General features: G+C 56.4%; 2 protein-coding genes across 7 annotated transcripts in view; one reads left to right on the top strand and one right to left on the bottom strand.

The window, feature by feature from the left end:
* Nucleotides 1-13,389, top strand: part of SMPD3 (sphingomyelin phosphodiesterase 3) — an 83,431-nt gene extending 70,042 nt beyond the window's left edge. For all 4 annotated transcript variants that reach the window (XM_043898893.1, XM_043898895.1, XM_043898894.1 and 1 more), the window contains 7 exons: nt 738-2,268; nt 6,972-7,047; nt 7,156-7,311; nt 7,823-7,912; nt 8,106-8,169; nt 9,935-10,097; nt 10,346-13,389. In XM_043898893.1, the coding sequence (XP_043754828.1) occupies nt 949-2,268; nt 6,972-7,047; nt 7,156-7,311; nt 7,823-7,912; nt 8,106-8,169; nt 9,935-10,097; nt 10,346-10,447 (1,971 nt within the window). In that variant the 5' untranslated portion in view covers nt 738-948 and the 3' untranslated portion in view covers nt 10,448-13,389. The remainder of the gene's footprint in view (nt 1-737; nt 2,269-6,971; nt 7,048-7,155; nt 7,312-7,822; nt 7,913-8,105; nt 8,170-9,934; nt 10,098-10,345) is intronic.
* Nucleotides 13,390-14,401: 1,012 nt separating this feature from the next.
* Nucleotides 14,402-19,292, bottom strand: part of PRMT7 (protein arginine methyltransferase 7) — a 39,570-nt gene continuing 34,679 nt past the window's right edge. For 2 of the 3 annotated variants that reach the window (XM_043898892.1, XM_043898891.1), the window contains exons 15-18: nt 18,186-18,260; nt 15,864-16,024; nt 14,857-14,953; nt 14,402-14,628 (exon numbers count right to left, since the gene is read on the bottom strand). In XM_043898892.1, the coding sequence (XP_043754827.1) occupies nt 14,449-14,628; nt 14,857-14,953; nt 15,864-16,024; nt 18,186-18,260 (513 nt within the window). In that variant the 3' untranslated portion in view covers nt 14,402-14,448. Of the gene's footprint in view, nt 14,629-14,856; nt 14,954-15,863; nt 16,051-18,185; nt 18,261-19,292 lie in introns of those variants that run through there. The other variant, XR_006340518.1, reaches the window with a different exon arrangement.

Raw genomic sequence — 19,292 nt, 5'->3', positions numbered from 1 at the left:
CAGGCTCACCCCTCGTCTGTTTTAAACACACCCCTGGCTCCCGATGGGCTCCAGGCCAGCGTCCTGTACGCCCACAGCCTGTGCTCAAATCCTGGGCCAACTTCTAACTATTAGGTCACAAGGTCAAAATGGTCACCTAGGGAATTACCTGGCAGTCTAGTGGTTAGGACTTTGAACTTCCAATGCCTGAGATCCAGGTTTGATCCCTAGTCGGGGAACTAAGATCCTGCAAGCCATAAGGCATAGCCAAAAAAAAAAAAAACCCATGAACTAGAGGCAGTCACATGATCAGTCAGTTTCCTCCAAGAGAACCAACAAACACTTTGCCTGTGTTTACACAAAGAGTGCCAGGCTGCCTTCTGGCCCCAAACACCCCCATGTGAGTCTGCTGGTTCTCAGAGCAGTCCTGCTGGGGTCAGAGGAGGCAGGAACAGGGTGAGCGGAGTAATGGCCCAGCATCTGATCTACCCAACTAAAGATGAAGAAAAGCCCCTGACTTTCTGTCTTGGGCTTTCCTGGTGGCTCAGTGGTAAAGAATCCATCTGCCAAATGGAGGAGACGCGGGTTCAATCCCTGAGTCGGGGAGATCCCCTGTAGAAGGGAATGGCAACCGACTCCGGTATTCTTGTCTAGGAAATCCCAGGGACAGAGGAGCCTGGCGGGCTACAGTCCATTAGGTTGCAAAGAGTCAGACATGATTTAGTGACTAAACAGCAACCATTCCTTCTGTCTTGCAGGTTCTCCAGCAAGCCTTGGTGGCCCAGCATGGCCCGCTGAAGGAACCATGACTGGCTGGCCGACACACACCACTGACCACCCAGAGTCGTGTCTCACCAGGAGGTGACCCTCCTCCAGCTGCTCCCCTACTCACCCGCCCCACCCAGGAAAGTGCTCTCGCTGCCAGGGACACCATGTAGTAGGGCTGGCCACGGTGCCCAATGAGCTGCGATGGTTTTGTACACGACCCCCTTTCCTAACAGCTGTCTGTCCGCCCTGCACGCCGTGTCCTGGGCCCTCATCTTCCCGTGCTACTGGTTGGCGGACCGGCTCCTGGCCTCCTTCATCCCCACCACCTTTGAGAAGCGCCAGCGGGCAGACGACCCGTGCTACCTCCAGCTGCTCTGCACCGTGCTCTTCACACCCGTCTACCTGGCCCTCCTGGTCGCCTCACTGCCCTTCGCGTTCCTTGGCTTCCTCCTCTGGTCCCCACTGCAGTCTGCCCGCCGGCCCTACATCTACTCCCGGCTGGAGGACAAGGGCCCCACTGGTGGGGCGGCCCTGCTCAGCGAATGGAAGGGTACGGGTCCTGGCAAAAGCTTCTGCTTCGCCACCGCCAACCTCTGCCTCCTCCCGGACTCGCTGGCCAGGCTCAACAATGTTTTCAACACCCAAGCCCGTGCCAAAGAGATCGGGCAGAGAATCCGCAATGGGGCCAGTAGACCCCAGATCAAAATCTACATCGACTCGCCCACCAACACCTCCATCAGCGCCGCCAGCTTCAGCAGCCTGGTGTCACCACAGGGCAGTGATGGTGTGCCACGGGCCGTCCCTGGGAGCATCAAGAGGACGGCCTCTGTGGAGTACAAGGGCGAGGGCGGGCACCATCCTAGTGACGAGGCTGCCAACGGCCTGGCCTCCGGGGACCCAGCTGATGGAGGCAACCTTGAGGACGCCTGCATCGTGCGCTTCGGTGGTGATGAGGGGGGTCGGCCCCCCGAAGCCGTCGATCCCCCCAATGGGGGCCAGGCCAGGAATGGGGCTGGTGGAGGCCCACGGGGCCAGACACCCAACCACAGTCAGCGAGATGGGGACTCGGGGAGCCTGGGCAGCCCCTCGGCCTCCAGGGAGTCCCTGGTGAAGGGCCGGGCTGGGGCTGATGGCGGCAGTGGGGAGCCGGGCTCCAACAGCAAGCTCCCATATAAGGCCTCGGTGGTGAAGAGGGCAGCCGCGCGCAGGAGGCGCCACCCGGATGAGGCCTTTGACCACGAGGTCTCCGCCTTCTTCCCTGCCAACCTGGACTTCCTATGCCTGCAGGAGGTATTTGACAAGCGGGCGGCCGCCAAGTTGAAAGACCAGCTGCACGGCTACTTCGAGTACATCCTCTACGACGTCGGGGTGTACGGCTGCCACGGCTGCTGCAGCTTCAAGTGTCTCAACAGCGGCCTCTTCTTTGCCAGCCGCTACCCCATCATGGATGTGGCCTATCACTGTTACCCCAACGGGCGGTTCTCCGACAGCCTGGCCTCGAAGGGAGCGCTGTATCTCAAGGTAGGAGGCCTTCACCAGCAGGTCTCAGAGTTGGGAGGGTAGGGGGGACGCGGGCTGCAGCTGGTTGGGGGCAGACCTCACTCTCTGGAAGGGCAAGGGGCAGACAAGGCCTTTCGTGGAGCTGAATCAAGGGGCCCCTGGCTCAGAGACAAGGGAAATAAGAATGCACGGACAGGAGCCAAGGCTCCAGACTGGGTGATCTCTGCATCACCATTTCCCTGTCTGTAAAGCGGGGGCAACGTAGAGCCTACTCACGTGATGGGAGCCATGTGGGAGGGGCAAGGCCTGGGAGCGTCTCAGGGTGCCAGTGCTGAAGGTGGCAGACAGTGCCGAGAGGAGGTGGCAGGGAGCGCCTGCTCTGAATCACTGCAGACAAGCGGGCGCAGCTTGCAGGCAAGAGTTCTCAGGCCCGGATGTTACCACAGCCACTCCCTCAGGCCACCAGCCCTCCCGGCCGGGATGTCCTCTCCCTCCTGGCTGTCACGCAGCTGCCATGCCAGGCACTCTGCTCACCCACTCTGCTCCAGGCTTCACTTCCGGAGTCACTAATTAAAGTGAATCATAATTATTTCTGCTAATTTGGATGCAATTGGAGGAGTTTTTAGACCATGGTAATGTGGTCATTACACATTATCTTCTCCTGAGCCTGACAGGCTCAGCGTGTCGACTTTCTGCTCCCTATCCAAAAGCTGCTCTTGGTGCTTCCAGAGTTTTCTGAAGCCCCGTCTGGCCAGCTGTTACAGAACAGGCGTTTCTGCCCGTAGAGGCAGCAACTGCTCCGGGTGTGGATTCTCTCCACACTCCCCTTGAGACTTCTCAGTTGCGCTAGCAGGGGTCCATGATGGAGGTGGCTGGTGAGGCTACCGGGGAGGCCCAGTATGGGGGGCACTCATCCCCAGGCCTCAGCTCTGACCTGTCCAGGAAGCTGCTGCCTATCAGCCAAGCTCCTGCCAGGAGTGAGGGCCCAGGGAGATCATCTGCACGGAGCCTGCCAGGGCCCCAGCCCAGCACTCAGACGCCCCCACTCCTATGCTCAGGCCTCTTGTGTGGCTCAGCAGGTGCAGAGCTGGGGTCCCCAGCTCTCCATTCATAGCCTGAGATGCTGAAATTGAAGACACTCTTCTTACAGGAGACCAACCTCCCCATTCTGGCATGTGGTTCGTCAGTGTTTCATTCCACAGATGTATTTTTGTCTCAGCAGCCGGAGTAACTTTCTGGGGAAAGAGGCGACGTGCTGTCAGTTCGGGGGGTGGGGGAATGTACCCTTTCCCTTGCACCCACCCTACTACAGATGACTCAAAGGCCAGGGTCCCCCTTAACCCTGTTCCCAGCCCACACACCACCTCCTCCTCTCTCTCCCCTCAGGCTAGCACCCCAACTATCATGCACACCAGGGCCAGCCCCTCTGCCATGGAATTCCCTCCAAGCCCCTAGCTCTCTGGCTGTTCCTTCCGGGCCTCTTCTCACCTGCTCATCCTTTAAACACTTTTGCCTCTACCTCCTGGATCTAAAACTAGTCTGCAGATATGTTTAATTTGGTTCCTACCATTAAAAAATTTCTCATGTTGGCCAACATTTAAAAATCAAGCTATTTCACATAGAGCCCAGTTTGCAGCTCCTCTCCCCGCCCTGGCAAATCTGGCAGCACCAGGCCTGCTGCATTCTGCCCAGCTCCCAGCCTGAGTTGGAGGTTGGCAGCTCTCAGAGCAGACAACCCCACTTAGCTAGCACTCTTCACTGCTGAGTCGTTACCATGGGCAGTCAGCCCCAGGAACCTGCCCTGGGGTGCCTCTGCAGCTTCCATTTCCCGACTTGCTGAGGACTCTCTAACCCTGAGCCCAGTGAATGCACCCCCAGGCTCCCAATTTCACTTCCCAGATGCCTCTGGGCCCACCCTGCATGTCCAGCTGCGACGTCACGGCTCAGGCCACCATTCCTCTGAGATTTGGGGCTGTCCTCCCTCTCCTACCATCCTTCTGGTGTCAGGTCTGACTCCTGTCACCCTCTTCCCACTGCCTCGGGGAGAAGCCAGCCTCCACCTGCCACCCTCCCCGAGCTCTGCTCCAGCCACATTCTTAGGGGCCTCCACGTGTCACCCTATGTCGGTGGAGCTTTCCTTGGTGGCATCCAGCACAAGCCAGCTTTCCTTTGCGGGTTCCTCAGCCCTGGCCCCAGGGCCTAGCGGCCCACCTCTCCTGTCAGGCAGAACTCAAGAGCGGAGCGGCGGTGCCTGGCACACCAGAGCCAGCTCATCTCTGTGGGCGAGAGCGTGCCTCTCTCTCCACATGGGGGAGTGAAATAAGTGAGGTTTCAGGAGCCAGCCCCGGCAGGGCCTGGCTGCTCCTTTCACCTGGGGCTCCCCACCCAGCCCCACCTCCCCATTCACTCCTTGAGTGCCTCATCCTTGGAGAGGGTCTGAGAGGCGCCTGAGAAGGGAGGGAGGGACTGGACCGGCTTCTGCCTCCTGAGCAAGAGCCTGGTTCTAGGCCCTGCTCTGTTGACGGTCTTTGCCCACCAGGACTAAAGGCACAGCCTCTCAGAGTGATTGTTTGTTTTTGCAAGTGAAACATGAGCCTCTGCGGCTCCCCAGGACTCAAGCCAGGGAATCAATAAGTCCCAACACATAATAAAGCAGATCTTGGACTGACTGGAGGAAGGGGGTGGGGGGGCTGGCATACCTTCTGCTGGGTGCCTCCCCTCCGGGAGGGATCTCCTCAGCAGCAGGGCCTCCCTGCACTTGTCTGTCCCCACCCAGGGCTCGGCACAGGGAGGTGACACCAAGTGCTGAGTGTGGGGCTCCTGCACTAGAGACGTCACATGGCTGGCCACCAGCTCAGAAAGTAGCGTGGGACAGGGGGAGGAGCTGGGTGTGAGGATCAGATTTCAACCTGCCTCAGTCACCAGAGCCTCATGACCCCAGCCACCGATGGTGTTAACTTTAGTGTAATCCTCATAGTTGCAAGGCCACATCCATGAAGCAGCAGGTCTGGTACTGACGGGCATGAGTATTACTATTGAGAAGAGAACAGGCTCTTGGCCTGAGGATGCAGAGAGCACCACCGTGTGGCCTTGGGGGGCACTGTGGTTTTAAACTGTGTTGTTTTTGCAACAGGGGGCACCAATGGTGTGTGATTTCCAAGGGATTCCAGAGGCAGAAGTACCACTGGGCTGAGCTGTGGGTTTGGACTATGGGCAAGAAGTGAATGGTGAACACAGGAACTTATCAACAGTCCGAAATCTGGGCCCATTATCAAGTAACCAGACATCCATCCACCTGGGAAATGGGATGAAGAGCTGTGGAAAGCTCAAGGTGTTTAATAAAGAGAAAGTCCTCATGGAGAGGAATGCCAATCTGACTTCAGCAATAGAAAGAAGGACGGACGCCCCCCGAGGCTTTAGGAGCAGAGGGCCTGTGCTGAGTCCCGGCCACCGTCAGCTGGAGGACAAGCAGACCTGTGCTCAGTAGAAGCCGGGGCACCCACCCTGCTGCTGCCACACCTCAGCTAAGAACTGGCCTCTATGGTCATGCTCCCTGGGGACTTCCCAGAGTTCAGGGTCTCGTCGTCACAGAAAACCCAGGCCAGAATAGACTAGCAAAATTTGGGGAAGACAGTTGAGGCTCGGAGGGAGGAAAGGCCAGAGAGGACGAGGGTGAGGATCCAACCACAGGCCTCTGGTCAGGGTGCCCAAAGATGGAGCCTCCAGCAGAGGGCCTGAGAATCCGAGGCTGGGTTGTCAACCCTCAGCTCCCAACCACAGCCTGAGGGCTCAGGCTTGCACCACACTCACCTCTGGGGCCGAGCTGTCTGTGCTGTACAATCGAGGTGCTTGTTTTCATTATGCCAACCTGTGGAGACGGTCTGCCAGGGTCACCTGTGGTTCGGCAGGGAGTTAGCGAGGAACTCTCAGCCCCACTCCACCTGCCAGGGACTCTGTCTCCAGTGGAAGAGTACAAGAGGCAAGGACCAAGCTTGGGAAAGTAGAAAGAGGCCCCTGTGGAGGGAGCGCTGGGCATGGGGCAGAGGTCACAGGGGAGCCTGGGGTCAGCCATGACACGTGCCATGGAGTCACCAGCCACAGCTGTCATCCCAGATCTGGGGACTAATAGGGACCACGGCCAAGAAGCAGATAAAATGATTGCTCATGAAGCCAGAGAAGCAAAGACTGGGAAGAGACGACAGAAAGCAAGGTCCAAGGCTTCTCACGGGGAGGAGGGTGTTGGGCTATGTGGCTGGGCCACATCCTAGAGGGAGCCTGACGTAAGACTTTAGAGGAACAGGCTCCACGTCATGATCAGGTCCAGGGTGTGACCGAGGGGAGGAAGGAGCCACCAGATACGAGTGGACCAAGCAGCGAGGGACATTCGTATGGACACTCCAGTCGTCAGGAGATGGCAGGGGTTTGGGGAGGAGGTCTGTGGTGGTTTCTGCATCTCTCTCCCACAAAGTGCTGCATGAACTGTCGGTGGCATTCACCCTGCCATAAAGCAGGTATTTCTTCATGCATCTGCCTCCCACACTGGAGCAAAAGCTCCTAGAAGCAGGTGATGTGCTGTTCTTCTCAGGCCCCAGGCTAGCCAGAAGTCAACAAAGCTGGGTTTCTGAGGGTTAGACCTGGCTGGGGTCGGGCACTGCCAGCATCCCTTTGTGCTCAGAGCAATGTTAACTCTAGGTCTCATCACCAACACTTCCTCCCCTCCACAGGTGCAGGTGGGAAGCACACCTCAGGACCAAAGAATTGTCGGGTACATCTCCTGCACACACCTGCACGCCCTGGCAGGTAGGGTCCAGGGGCCCAAGCTTCATGGGGTGGGTCCTCAGAGGGCTAGGATTCGCCTGGCCAGGGTCCAGGCAGCAGCCTCATCACCTCTGTACTTCTGCCCCACAGAGGACAGTGACATCCGGTGTGAGCAGCTGAACATGCTTCAGGACTGGCTGGCTGATTTCCGAAAATCTACCTCCTCGTCCAGCGCAGCCAACCCCGAGGAGCTGGTGGCGTTTGACGTCATCTGTGGAGATTTTAACTTTGACAACTGCTCCTCCGGTGAGGCGGGCTCCTCCCCATTAGGGCCAACCATGGAGGAGGCATGGGCTCTGCTCCTTGGGAGCACAGAAGTGGGACGTTTAGCGAGAATATGATTTCTCTGCCCTCAAGAAATCCTAGAATAAGAACCCCTGCTCTGCCTAGAGTTTAGAGGCCACCTTGCTGGAGGTCAGGAGATGCCCTGCAGATAAACCTCTGGCAGTGAAGGCAGGGAGTCTCTGAAATCCAGACTAATGGGGTTAGCTCATGATACTCACCAGGTCTGTATTCAGCTCTTACTTTGTACCAGCCACAGTTCTGACAGCTGTTAGAGGGGGCATTCTCAAGGACACAGAAAGCCAGTCACAGATGAACCATAGCTCCATCTGTCCGGAAATAGACCCTACCCAGAAGCAGTTACCTGAGGGACAGGGATCAGGTGACTCTGGTCAAACCGGAACCAGAGGCAGGTAGCTTTCCAGGGCATGCCAGACACCCTGTGCCCCGTAGCACTCCTTCCCTTCCTGCACAGATGACAAGCTGGAGCAGCAGCACTCCCTGTTTACACGCTACAAGGACCCCTGCCGCCTGGGGCCTGGGGAGGAGAAGCCGTGGGCAATCGGTGAGCTGGGGCTGGGGACAGGCGCGGGGGCAGGAGGGGCACTGCCGAGGTCTGACACCCCATGGGCTTCCTGAAGAGACCTTTCCCCAAGACCTCACCGTTGGGGGGAGGGGGCCCTGAGCTGCCCAGCTGGCAGAAGCCCTGGGCTTGCCCCTCCTGCCCACAGTAACCTCTCTCACCCCCTTGTCCCCAGGAACTCTGCTGGACCAGGACGGTCTCTATGATGAGGAAGTGTGCACCCCTGACAATCTGCAAAAGTAAGCGCCCAGCATCCCCAGTGCCATGGTCAGGCGAGTAGGCAGACCCAGGCAGCTCCCAGGTCTGGGATGAGCACCGACCCAGACTAGGTGTGGAGAGGTGGGCTGTGTGGGCCGATGACAGCCCACAGCTCCCCAGGACGAGACGCCTGTTAAGAGAGTCAAGGATGCAAGTTGGGGGTGGGCAGAGGCTGTGGTGGACCTCACGCCCCAGGGGTGTCCTTACCAAAAAGAGGATCCCAAGGAGGCCTGGGGTCTCGAGGTGGTTTTTCCTATACCAGCACCCCAAGTCTGGGCTCATTCTACCACAGCTTGGCCTGCCCTGAGCCCCAGCCTGCCTCAGGCACAGGAAAAAGGACCACAACCTCCCAGGGCGACAACAGATGCCACAGAGATCCCTGTCAGAGGGCCCTGGGGATGGCATCCATGGCAGGGGGCCAGCAGCCAGCAATCAGACAAATAAAAACACAGACAGAGCTAACACAAGCCAGTCAAAGTAGAGACAGATCCACCCCAGCCAAACTGTATTCTTGAATCTGAGACTTCTGAAAAGGACACATTTGAGAGGCCAACAGCAGAGCCAATGTATAATTCACAGCCCGAGACAGCCCAGAGCCCCAGCGATGGCTCCTTGCAGCTAATTTGAGCCAATTAATTAGATTATAGACTAAATTTGAAACATCATCCCAGGCTGAGAAAATTATCTTTTTATGAGATGACGATTTAAAAATGACTTATCAGTAACTCTTAGATCACTGATGCTGGAATTAATTATCAAAGGCAAAGGACAGAAATGGATTACGTTTCTGAGATAGAATGATGTTCTGTGTGTCATGAGTGTATATATCTCAAGGCTGATAAAAGACCTTGCAAAAACTCGTGTTTGCTGCCATGCCTGTCCAGGTGCCCTGTTCATGTGTCCAGGCGTTAGTTGGGCGGGTGGGCCTTTGTAGTGGCTCTTGGTGGCTGTGCCTCTTGCCCCAACACTGCCCTCTGAGATGGGATGTCCCTTGAAGGCTCATTCCCAATGGTGCTCGGACTCTGGAGGAAACTTGGCAGAAAGCAGAAGGCAGACAAGGAGTCAGAAGACCTAGACTCAGAGCGTAATTCCACCTGAGCGCCCTGCCCTCCCTGTATAACTCTGACCAGCAACTGCATCAGTTTCCTTCCTCTGAGAAATGGGGCGACAGCCGCATCCCACTTTGTTCCTTTCTTAACACACCTGGTCCTTAAAGTGTCCTGGGGTCTTGGGGACAGACTGACACATGAGTTCGGTCCTAGGATGGGGTCTGGGTGCTCTCCTGGCTCCCCTGGCCCCCTGCTGACCTGAAATGGGAGACATGGGGGGCCTGGGTACTTCCAGAAGAGAAGGGTCTCTGGGGTTCACTGCAAAGATCAAGTTCCCCCCAAACAGGACCCTATTAGCTCAGAGCACAACCCTACCTGGAGAGGGGGTGGGCAGTTCTGTCCCCAGCTTGGTTACAGGCTTTGGGTGGTGCCAACGTCCTAGTTCAGAAAGGGAATGTGAGTGCTGCTAACCCCAGGTGGACACGGGACACTTCCAGGCAGTGGCTCAAGTCAGTCAGGAACTCACAGGCTCGGATCCAGTCTCTATCCACCCCAGTCCCTTTCTGGGCTCACGGACAAGACAGATCTTAAATGTAGGGGTCTGGTCTGACTTGGGGGACGGGAACGTGGCTCCACCCTCAAGACATGGGGCTGGGGCTGTGCTCACCTTGCCTTCCTGTGCCTTCTGCATGGGCAGGGTCTTGGAGAGTGAGGAAGGTCGCCGGGAGTACCTCGCCTTCCCCACCAGCAAGAGCCCCGGAGGCGGCCAGAAGGGACGCAAAGAGCTGCTGAAAGGCAATGGCAGGCGCATCGACTACATGCTGCACGGGGAGGAGGGGCTGTGCCCGGACTGGAAGGCCGTAAGTCTGGGCTGGGCTGGGCTGGGCAGCCAGGCTGTGCCCGTAGCACGGCATTCTTGCTCTACACCCTTTGGCAGCACTGAGCTCTCCTCTGAAAGGGGGACGTGCCAGTCCAGCAGGCCTTTGGGGCCCCCAAGGACACCCCCACTCCCTGCCTTCAGGAAGGTCCAGGCCAGGCCCCTGCTTTATAGGATGCCCTCTCGGTCTAACAGGGATGTTTCCTCCTTCCCTCCTCCCCACTCCCGCAGGAGGTGGAAGAATTCAGTTTTATCACCCAGCTGTCAGGCCTGACGGACCACCTCCCGGTGGCCATGCGACTGATGGTGTCTGCAGGGGACGACGAGGCATAGACCAGCCCAGTCACCACGAGCAGCGGGGCCTCCGCCAGCCCTTTGAGTCGCAGTCCCTCCCTGGCCGTGTCCCCTCCAGCGAGCACCACTGGCGCTGGCGGAGGAGGGCAGGGGCCCGGGAGAGCCGCGGCCAGTCCTGGGTGGGCTGGAACCAGCGCTGCCCGGCACCTCTGGGCACTCGCCATGGACAGGGGTCAGGCCGGCCTGGGGAGTGCCGGCTGCCCAACCAGTGCCATTCTTTTGAATCGCTGATTTTCTACAAACCTACAGCACAACCTAGTTTATAACCCATGGGTTAGTATGAGATCCGGGTTTCTGTACTCTTTGTATCTCTTCTCAAGCTTCGTCCAGGGTTCATTGTTTCTGTCTGCTGCCATGTTGTCTCGCATGCCTGCACCCTCGCATGCACGCTGCCCGCATGCCACATGCCACACCGTAGCCACAGACCCCTCACTCGGGCCTCACCCAAGGCCAAACTCCAAACACAATCAGAACCAGCCAAAGAAGCATTCCTGGACACGGGACCGCCAGCTCGCCGCCTCCAGCCTGGACAGCTCACGAGCAGGGACCATGAAGGCTGTGTCCAGTTACCAGCGAGCCCGGGCTCTTTCCCAGGGTCTTGCATTCAAGGGCGATTACATTTTAAAAAGAAAAACAGAAAAAGAACAAAAATAACCCTTCACTTTAAAGGGTCTGCAAGCCACAAGGGAGAACGCTGTTCTTCCTGAAAGGGGCTCCCTTCCCCCGGCACAGCAGAGCCCAGGGCCTCCCTTGGAGACTCCAACGTGGGCCATGGAGCCACAGACAGGATTCTAAGGAGACAGCATACTTTTTTTTTACAGGAAGAAGGGCCACTCACGGTTTAAGGGGGGAGGGGGACTTCTGGTTTTGAAAACGGTAAGATTTGTAGCTTCTGTTCTGTCAGAACCAACACATTCTCTTTCTGCCTGATCCTGTCTCCCCTCCCGACACCCTTCTGGTTCAGGACCAATCCTCCCTTGGTGACTGTCCCCATCCGCGTTCTGGCTGAGCTCAGGAACCGTCCCCCTGCATCGGGGGGTGGGGGGTGGGGCTGCGGCTCTGTCCTCCTAGGCCCATCCTCCACAGCGACCCCAGCCCTGGATGAAGGGACTTGGGGGTCAAGGCACAGGGCAGCCAGTCACCTCACCAGTGTGCAGGCTGGGGGTGGCAAGGCTGATGGCCACCGCTCGTCCCCCACAGGGAGCAGTACTGGTTGATGTTCAGGTGCACAGGCATCCAGTCTGCCCCCACGCAGCCAGGGCCAGCCCCGGGTACCTGTGCACGGCGTGGCAGAGCCTGCGGGGGAAGCCCATAGCTCCTCATCCCATGGCAGCACTGCCTCTGCCCACCTGCCTTTTTAAACACACCTGGGGACGCCCCCCACCCCGTCACACAGGGAGGGTTTTGTCTATTTCCAGGTGCAAGGCCCCTCCAATTCAGGGGGTTACTAACAACCCCCAGCTGGTCTCCCCTCCTCACAGCGCCCCAACCAACGTGCCACCTGGCTTGAAGCCAGTTTTTCCCAACAAGGCTGGGGACGTACCAGGACTCTGCTACCAGGAGCCTCCTGGTGCCAATATGCTGATGTTGTGCCTTGTCACCCACTGAGCTGCAAGAGGGACCAAGACGGGCAAAGTCAGAGGCCAGGCCCTGCACTGGAGGGGACACTCCCAAGAGCTGCACCCAAGGTGGTGTGGGCTGGTCTGAAGCCCCCTGGCCAGGGCAGCAGCTAGGCAGAGGGCTTCACTGCCTGGAGCACTCCCCTGGCTAGGCCCCCAGCCCCACCCCCACATCAAGCCAAGAGGGCAGTTCACCATCCAGGGTACAGTCCTCCCTGGCTCTCTAGTGCACCCCTCCTCCAGGGCCATGGCTCCTGGGGCCATGGCTAGGCTTCCCTGGGTCAGAGGCCTCCAATCCTAGGAGCGGCCAGAAATCTGCTCGCAGGTGGAGCTCGACAGGGTAGATGTGATACCCAGACGTCTGGGCCTGAGCCAAGGCCCCAGACTGTGAGCCAGCTGTGTGCCCAGGAGAGCCGCAGGGGCAGGGCCTGGCTCCTGAAGTGGAGTGACTCCAGCACAGCTTCCAGCCCTCAGAGGGGCTGCTGGCCTCCCGGGGCAGCTGGAGGGGAGCCAGGGCACGGGGCACATGCTTCTCTCCCTACACATGGGGCGGCCTTAGGCCAAGTCATACCTCCCTGTGCCTCAGTCATTCTCCCGTCCTAACACAGTCGCCTCTGCCCAGCCTGCCTGGTCTCCAGAGAAGGGCCTGCCTGCCTCCCCACTCCCCTTGCGCTGCCCTCTGGGGCCTCAGTGCTGAGGCCGCCATCGCTCAGCCACGAGTTTCATCAAACCTGTGCACCCCCAGGGCTGTGTACAAGCCAGACTTTTCCACTTCGATTTTTAAAAAAGAAACATCTCAGATGTTTCTGTGGCATCTAGGCCTGGAAGGACGGACAGGTGTCACCTAAATCCCCAAGGCCCTGCACCTGCCCCGGGCCAGCCTCCTCCACAGAAGCCAGGAGGCAGAGGTCAGCTTCAGAGAAAAACGGTCACTTCATCTGTCCAAACCACCTTCAGTTTTAAGTATGGGTATTAATCTTGATGCTTTTTAACTATTGTATTAACTTGCTGAAATTTAGAAATACTGTTTTAAAAAAGAAAAAAAAAACACTTTTTTAATTTCTGTATTTTTTTCTGTATTGTATCCTCATGGGACATTAGGGGTTTTCTATGGTAAGCACACCTAAGGTTTTGGTAAAAATGTTATCAAATATATTATCCAAACGATTCTTCCCTAGAAGAAAAACAATCTTTACACCTGATAAAAGTATTTTGAAAAGAGAAGTGTTTTTTTTTCCTTTACTGGTGCTGAAAAGAAGGATGGATAATGAGGAAAAAAAAAAATAAAACTGTGAGGCTCAAGGCTGGTGTTCTGCACTTATTTGAGTGAAAAGCTGGTCTGGGCCCTGCTCTGACTCCAGCAGGCCAGGCGGCCAGGCGGGGCTGTGGGGAGAACGCCGTGCAGGGCCTACCTTTCCTGACCTTCCCCGTGTGATAAGCACAGCCTGAGTCTGCCCGGAACCACTCAAAAACCAGGCCACGTGGGTTCTCTTACTCACTCCCTCTGGAACTAGAGTAAACAGCAGAACGGGGCCTTGTGTGTGAGAAGAAGCCAGGCTGGGCCCCCTTGGGACTCCCTGTCCTCTGGCAAGGCGAAGCCGGGGTGCCTGCACTACTACCCATCTGCCCAGGCTGCTGGGGGATGAGGTCCTTTTGCTAGAAGGGGGGCACGTGGGAAAGGGCTGTACCTTCAGGCTCCCTCCTCCTGCTGGCTGGTATCCTGGATCTGCGTCTGAACTGCTCTGGGACAGCCTCCGCCCTGACTTCAGAAGAGCAGCCTGGTGTCCAGGTGCTGGTCTTGGTCACCTGCTGCTGCTGCACACGGAGGCCAAACCCTTACAAATGTGGACTGGGGCCATTACCTAGCAAACAAAAAGAGTCTGAACTTGGTTCTCAGTTTGGCCCTACCAGGGTCTTCAAGACCCAGAGCCTAGCCACATCAGTAACTGAGCCCATAGGAGCCTCTCTGAGCTGGAGTGGGCAAGTGGACTCAAAGGTACCCAGAGCGCAAGGCCAGGCTGGCCCAGCTCCAGGAGAGTAGCAGACCCGCCCGGCCCAGTCAGCCCTGGCTCCCTCCCAGGGAGAGCAGGAGGGACACTGTGGCCATGAAGCTCTCTGAGCACTTTAAAAACCACTGCGGGTGGGCTCCTTGGCCCCTTCTCAGTTCCAAAGTAATCCCCACTTCCTGCCGTATCTGGAGCAAGGAGCCAGCAGAGCAAAAACACAAAATAGGAAGTGGTCTCCTCCAATCCCTGAGGCCAAGATGGGTCCTAAAAGGCAAGGTGCCTTCACTTTTCTCCACAGAAAGCCACCATTCAGAGCCCAGAGCCCTCCTCCACTTTATTTCTCAACAAGTGAGGGTCAGCACCCACGGTCCAGGGCATCTGAGAGTGTGAAATCCATGGTGATGTCTCCAGTGTCTGGGTGGAACTCCACAGTGTAGGTGACGGTCTGCGGGCCGCCCAGCGGCACTATGGGGTCAAGTGTGGTGTTGAAGAAGTACACGGCCTGCTTACAGTGGGGGTTCCAGCAACAGTCCCCCTGCAGAGAAAGCAGCAAGAAGGCAGTGAGGGCTTCTGATGTCCTAGCCAGCCCCCTCCTGGCAAGCCTCCAGCCCAGGCAGCTTGCAGTGAGAAACTGCTGTTCGGAGCTGGATGACCCAGGACCACTGAGACGTCACTACCCGGAACACCCAGAGCTCAAAGGATTGGCATGATGACACCTGCTCTCAGGGTCCGCCTCCTCAGGGACCTGTGCACACAGCACTACCTTGTCCTCTGCAGGCTTCAGGAGGCCGGTGCTGACTGTGCTGTCCGGGGTCAGGTGGTATTCCATCCACAGGACAGCTCCGTGGCTCTTCCCGGGCCTAGAGATGGGGTGGGGGGTGGAAAGGGACCAGAAACAAATGGCTGCACGAAAGACTGGCATGGCCATGGCTGCCCTCTGCTTTTCAGAAACTACTCATCCTCCCTACTTCCATCCTGCCCTGTCAGGAGACTCCTAAGACTCCTAAGACTGAATGAAGGCCACTTAGTAAAAGTGGCCTTCTTGCTGAGCAACCAAAGTGCCCACTCTCACTCCCCACAGTCTGGCCAAGTATTCAGAGTAACCCTGGGGCAGGGCCAGCTGGCTGCCAGCCTGGCCTCCTCCACCTGAGATCATGGAAAGGTTGGCCCAGAAGGCTGAGAGAGCAGTCCAGGCATCGAAGTCTAGATCGCTCCCAGATAACTCTGGGCAGCAGGCACAGACAAGCAGCTGCCTTGCCTCCTCCTTGTCAGAGGAGCCCCAAGGGGCTCTAGGCTCATGGCCTCACCCAGTTACAAGAGGTGGCTTCCTCCAGGAAGCAGATGCCCCTCCCCGTGAAGGGAGCTGGAGCTGGATGGGCCTGACCATGTAGCAAGATGATAGCCCCTGCCAGTTCTTAAGCTGCTTCAATTCCCAGGAGGGTTCAGGAAAGAATATGGTCCAATGGGTAACCATAGCAACCAAACTCACATTTCTCTGCAGCTGTGTGTAACATGCCGCTGAGCTCAAAGGGAGCCTCAGATATGGGAGGATGAGCAAGCCCACTCTGGCTCTTTCCCCTACCCAGAAGCTATGGGGACCCCCACACATTTCAGGGCCACTTGAAGAAGGGCAAGGCTGAGACAAGGACAGCCATCCCACCTACATGAGAGTGGCCAAAGTAAGTGCTTATAGCCATTCAGGCAATAACTATTAGAAAGCAAGCCCTGCCACTTCCTTCCTCACTCCCCGACACTGGAGCCTCCGCTCACCTTCTCAGCTCGATGGTGCCCTCAGCATGGACAGGCTGCAGGGGGACTGGCTGCCGAAAATCAAAGGTCAGGATCTGCTGGGGCTCGGAGAGGCTGTGGCACGGGTATTCCCACAGCGGGTGGGGCTCGGCCTCCTTGCTCTCCCTGAAGTCCAGTGCACGCTGAGAAGGGAAGAGAAGGCCGGGGTCTGCAGAGATAGAGCCAGGTGGCCAGGAAACAAGGGGCTCCTGTCCCCATCTCCAGAGTTTATCTATGCCAGTGGTCCCTAACTGCCATGGCCCTGGTCCCTCACGGTAACTGCCATGGTCATGTGGGGCAAGTGAACCCCCATAAAAGACCACAGGCGCCTGGCCAGACCAGCTGGCTTCTGGCACCACTCACAAGCAATCTCCTCAGCAAGGCACTCAGCTTCATTTTCTGCCTTTTAAGATTCAAAGCCACTGCCCATCTCACAAGCTACCTTGACCAACGGCCTACACTGGTGAAATCACCCATCACTTGGACACTTGCCCATTCAGTGACCCTTACTGACACTACAGCTGCCAGATCACCACCCTACAAGGCTACCAGTCTAGAAGGAGACAATTGGGGAACAACTGCAGTGTCCAGGGGACACTGACCGGCTAAGAACAGGGCTGGGCAGGAAAGCTGCCCGAAAGGGTGACCTCTAGGCTGCCTCTTGAAGGTTACCAAGGAGCTGGCAGCAAAGAGCAGAGTGCACACAGCCCAGCAGGGAATAGTCAGAGAGCAGAGTGCAGCCAGCAGAGTGGCGGGGGCTGGCTGCAGGGGTGAAGGTGGGGGCTCAGGGTTTTCCTGCAGAGGACAGACAGGGCCAGACTTCAGATCTACAGATTCACTTAAGCTCCCTGTGGAGAAAGGCTGATGGGAGAAGCAGCGGGGTATATGGTCAGACACGAGATATAAGTGGCCCAGACAAGTAACAGTGGGGAATTAAAACTTGTTCACAGAGGACCTGGTGGTTATGGAACCCAACAACCAGCTGAATGAGAAGGCGAAGGCTTGTCTGGGAGGTTGCTGGGGCCCTGAGCCCTGCCGGCAGGTATGAAGTGACAGCGGGTCTAGGACAGCAGCACTGGGAGGGACCAGACTAGGGGCGGAGGAGGAGCAGGTGGATTCTGGAGGCAGTGGGTAGGAGCGCCTGAAGACATCTCAGTGGAGTCACTGCTCTCAGCTTTTTGGTCAGAGCTCAGGAGAGAGGAGGCAATTGGCCAGCAAATAGAATGGAGACAGCCACAGGGGTCTGGGCAGGGACCTAGGGGAGCCCTAGAACACAGGACACCTCAGGGGATAAGAAGAGGGGAGGAATCCAGGAAGGAGACTGAGAAGTGGCCAGAGGGAGCTAGAGTGTGTGATGTTCCCAGGAGCATGGTACAGTCAGTGATCTGCTGTGGGCAGGCAGGTAAGATGAAAAACTGCAAATGTCCACTGGACTTGTTTTACTTAAAAAATGTTTACACAAGGAACCCACAATCACTGTAGAAAATGTAAACAGAAAGAAGCAAAAGGGAGGAAAAACTAACCACTTCCCATCACAGAACTAACATTTTGGTGTCTGCTACTTCACCCCTTTTTCACTGTATGTGTAATTTTTTTAATAATTAAAAAAAATTTTAAATGTTGTATATACTTTGTACTTTCCATTTAGTTATTGCATGTGTGAATTTTCTTAATACATAAAATGTGATGGTGCTCTCTGTCCTGCCCTTCTCACGGGGCTCGTGACTCTTCACATCTATCCTGGTCAAGTATCATTGGCATTTTCATGACTGCCCTCGTTTCTGGGAGCTGCAGACCGTGGTGGCTGACTGGATCCCCTGCTAATGTATAGATAACCCTGCAGGAACCCTCCTTCTATATCCCACCCACCTCCATCCTCAAGCACCGTCCCCTGAAATGAGGTCCCCAAAATGAAAACAGCTGGCTCAGAAGGTTGCCAAAATCGCCTTCTGGAGAGGCCATCCCAAAAAAGAACTAGCTGCTGACACTGGCAGGAGTGGTTCCAGTGGTCTGGTGACAGACGGGCCCCAGCCCAAAATTCTGATTCAGGGGTTACAGCCCCAGGCTGAGAATGGCCTAACACCAGCCAGACTTGGAGATGCAGTGGCTCTCAGGTTCATGCTCACGGTGAACCAAGTAGAACAGGTATGCCTGCTTCTGCTGCCCCCAAGAGAGGAGCTCTCTGCATACTGCCCACATTGCCCAACCCAGGTCCCTCCATGGAAGCCAGACATCCCCTTCAGAAGCCTGTGGCCCGATGGAGTGTGGATGGAACACTGTGGCGGGAGCTGCGGCCCTGCATACCTTAATCATGTCATCCATGATGTGCACATCAAAGCCTTCACAGTCACCACAGGGGCTCCGGATCCGCCACAGGTCCTGAAAGGAAGGTATAGCCTTCATTGACACCCACCCGCCAGGGCACGCCAACACTCACACCCACCCAATGGGGGTGGGTGGGCAGGCATGGCCATGGTTCTGTGGGACAGCACATAGATGTCGACACCCACTCAGGCACACGCAAGTGTGGTGACAGGAGCAGGAAGAGTAAGAGGCTGGGGCTGCCCCAACTCCAAACCTGAGGCACGTCTTGCTGCTCCCACGGGCCTGGAAGAGACTCCCACAGCTGAAGGGACCCAAAGACACCAAAGACCCAGGATGGTTCCTCAGACCTGCAAAGCCTCTCAGGATCCCAAGCCCTCTCACTGAGGGACAGCTGACCAGAGCTACTCAGACAGGCTCTCTAACCCCTCCCTGTCCATCCTGAACACTGATTCATTGGGAAGAACTCTGTCAACCACTTCTTGAGCCTCTGTGCCCATAAGAGAGTGTGAGGACAACAGGATCCTAGAAGGAGACCAGAGGTTACTCAAGCCAGTCAAATCGGTGTCCTCTGTCTCTTGGACATATGCCTGGGAACAGCATCATTCTCCATAGTCCCTCACTGGCCATGAAAACCAGAATTCCCATGGAAATCTGGTCAAGTAAATACGTAACGCAGAAGAAATGGCCAAAAAGTAAGTGACAGAACCACTAAGCTACCAATGGATAAAGCCATCCTTATCAAAGAAACATCAAATGAAGTTCACTCTATATTTCAGGTTAAAAGCATTTAAAAATCCTTTTAATAAAAAATACCTTTCCCAAAATGACTTTGTGACTATGGTTCTGCTTTGATGAGAAAATGAAAATGAAGCTTTTCCATTTTTCTTACATAGGGAAGCTGACTCGCCCATCTCAAAACGCTTTTAACAACTGGAGCCTCAGCCCTTAATGAGAGCAGAGCAAGCTGCACAGCTTGTCTCCTGAAACTCTCAATTTATATTTTAAAATTATCCTGATAAGCCGTAATTGTAAAATGACAACACACAGCCATTTCCATTTCATGTGCCAAATTACTTCATTTTTACA

This window comes from Cervus elaphus, chromosome 4, assembly GCF_910594005.1.
Source record: "Cervus elaphus chromosome 4, mCerEla1.1, whole genome shotgun sequence".
NCBI lineage: Eukaryota > Metazoa > Chordata > Mammalia > Artiodactyla > Cervidae > Cervus > Cervus elaphus.
Note: the sequence above shows the minus strand (reverse complement) of the source record. Positions and strands in the feature narration are given on the sequence as shown.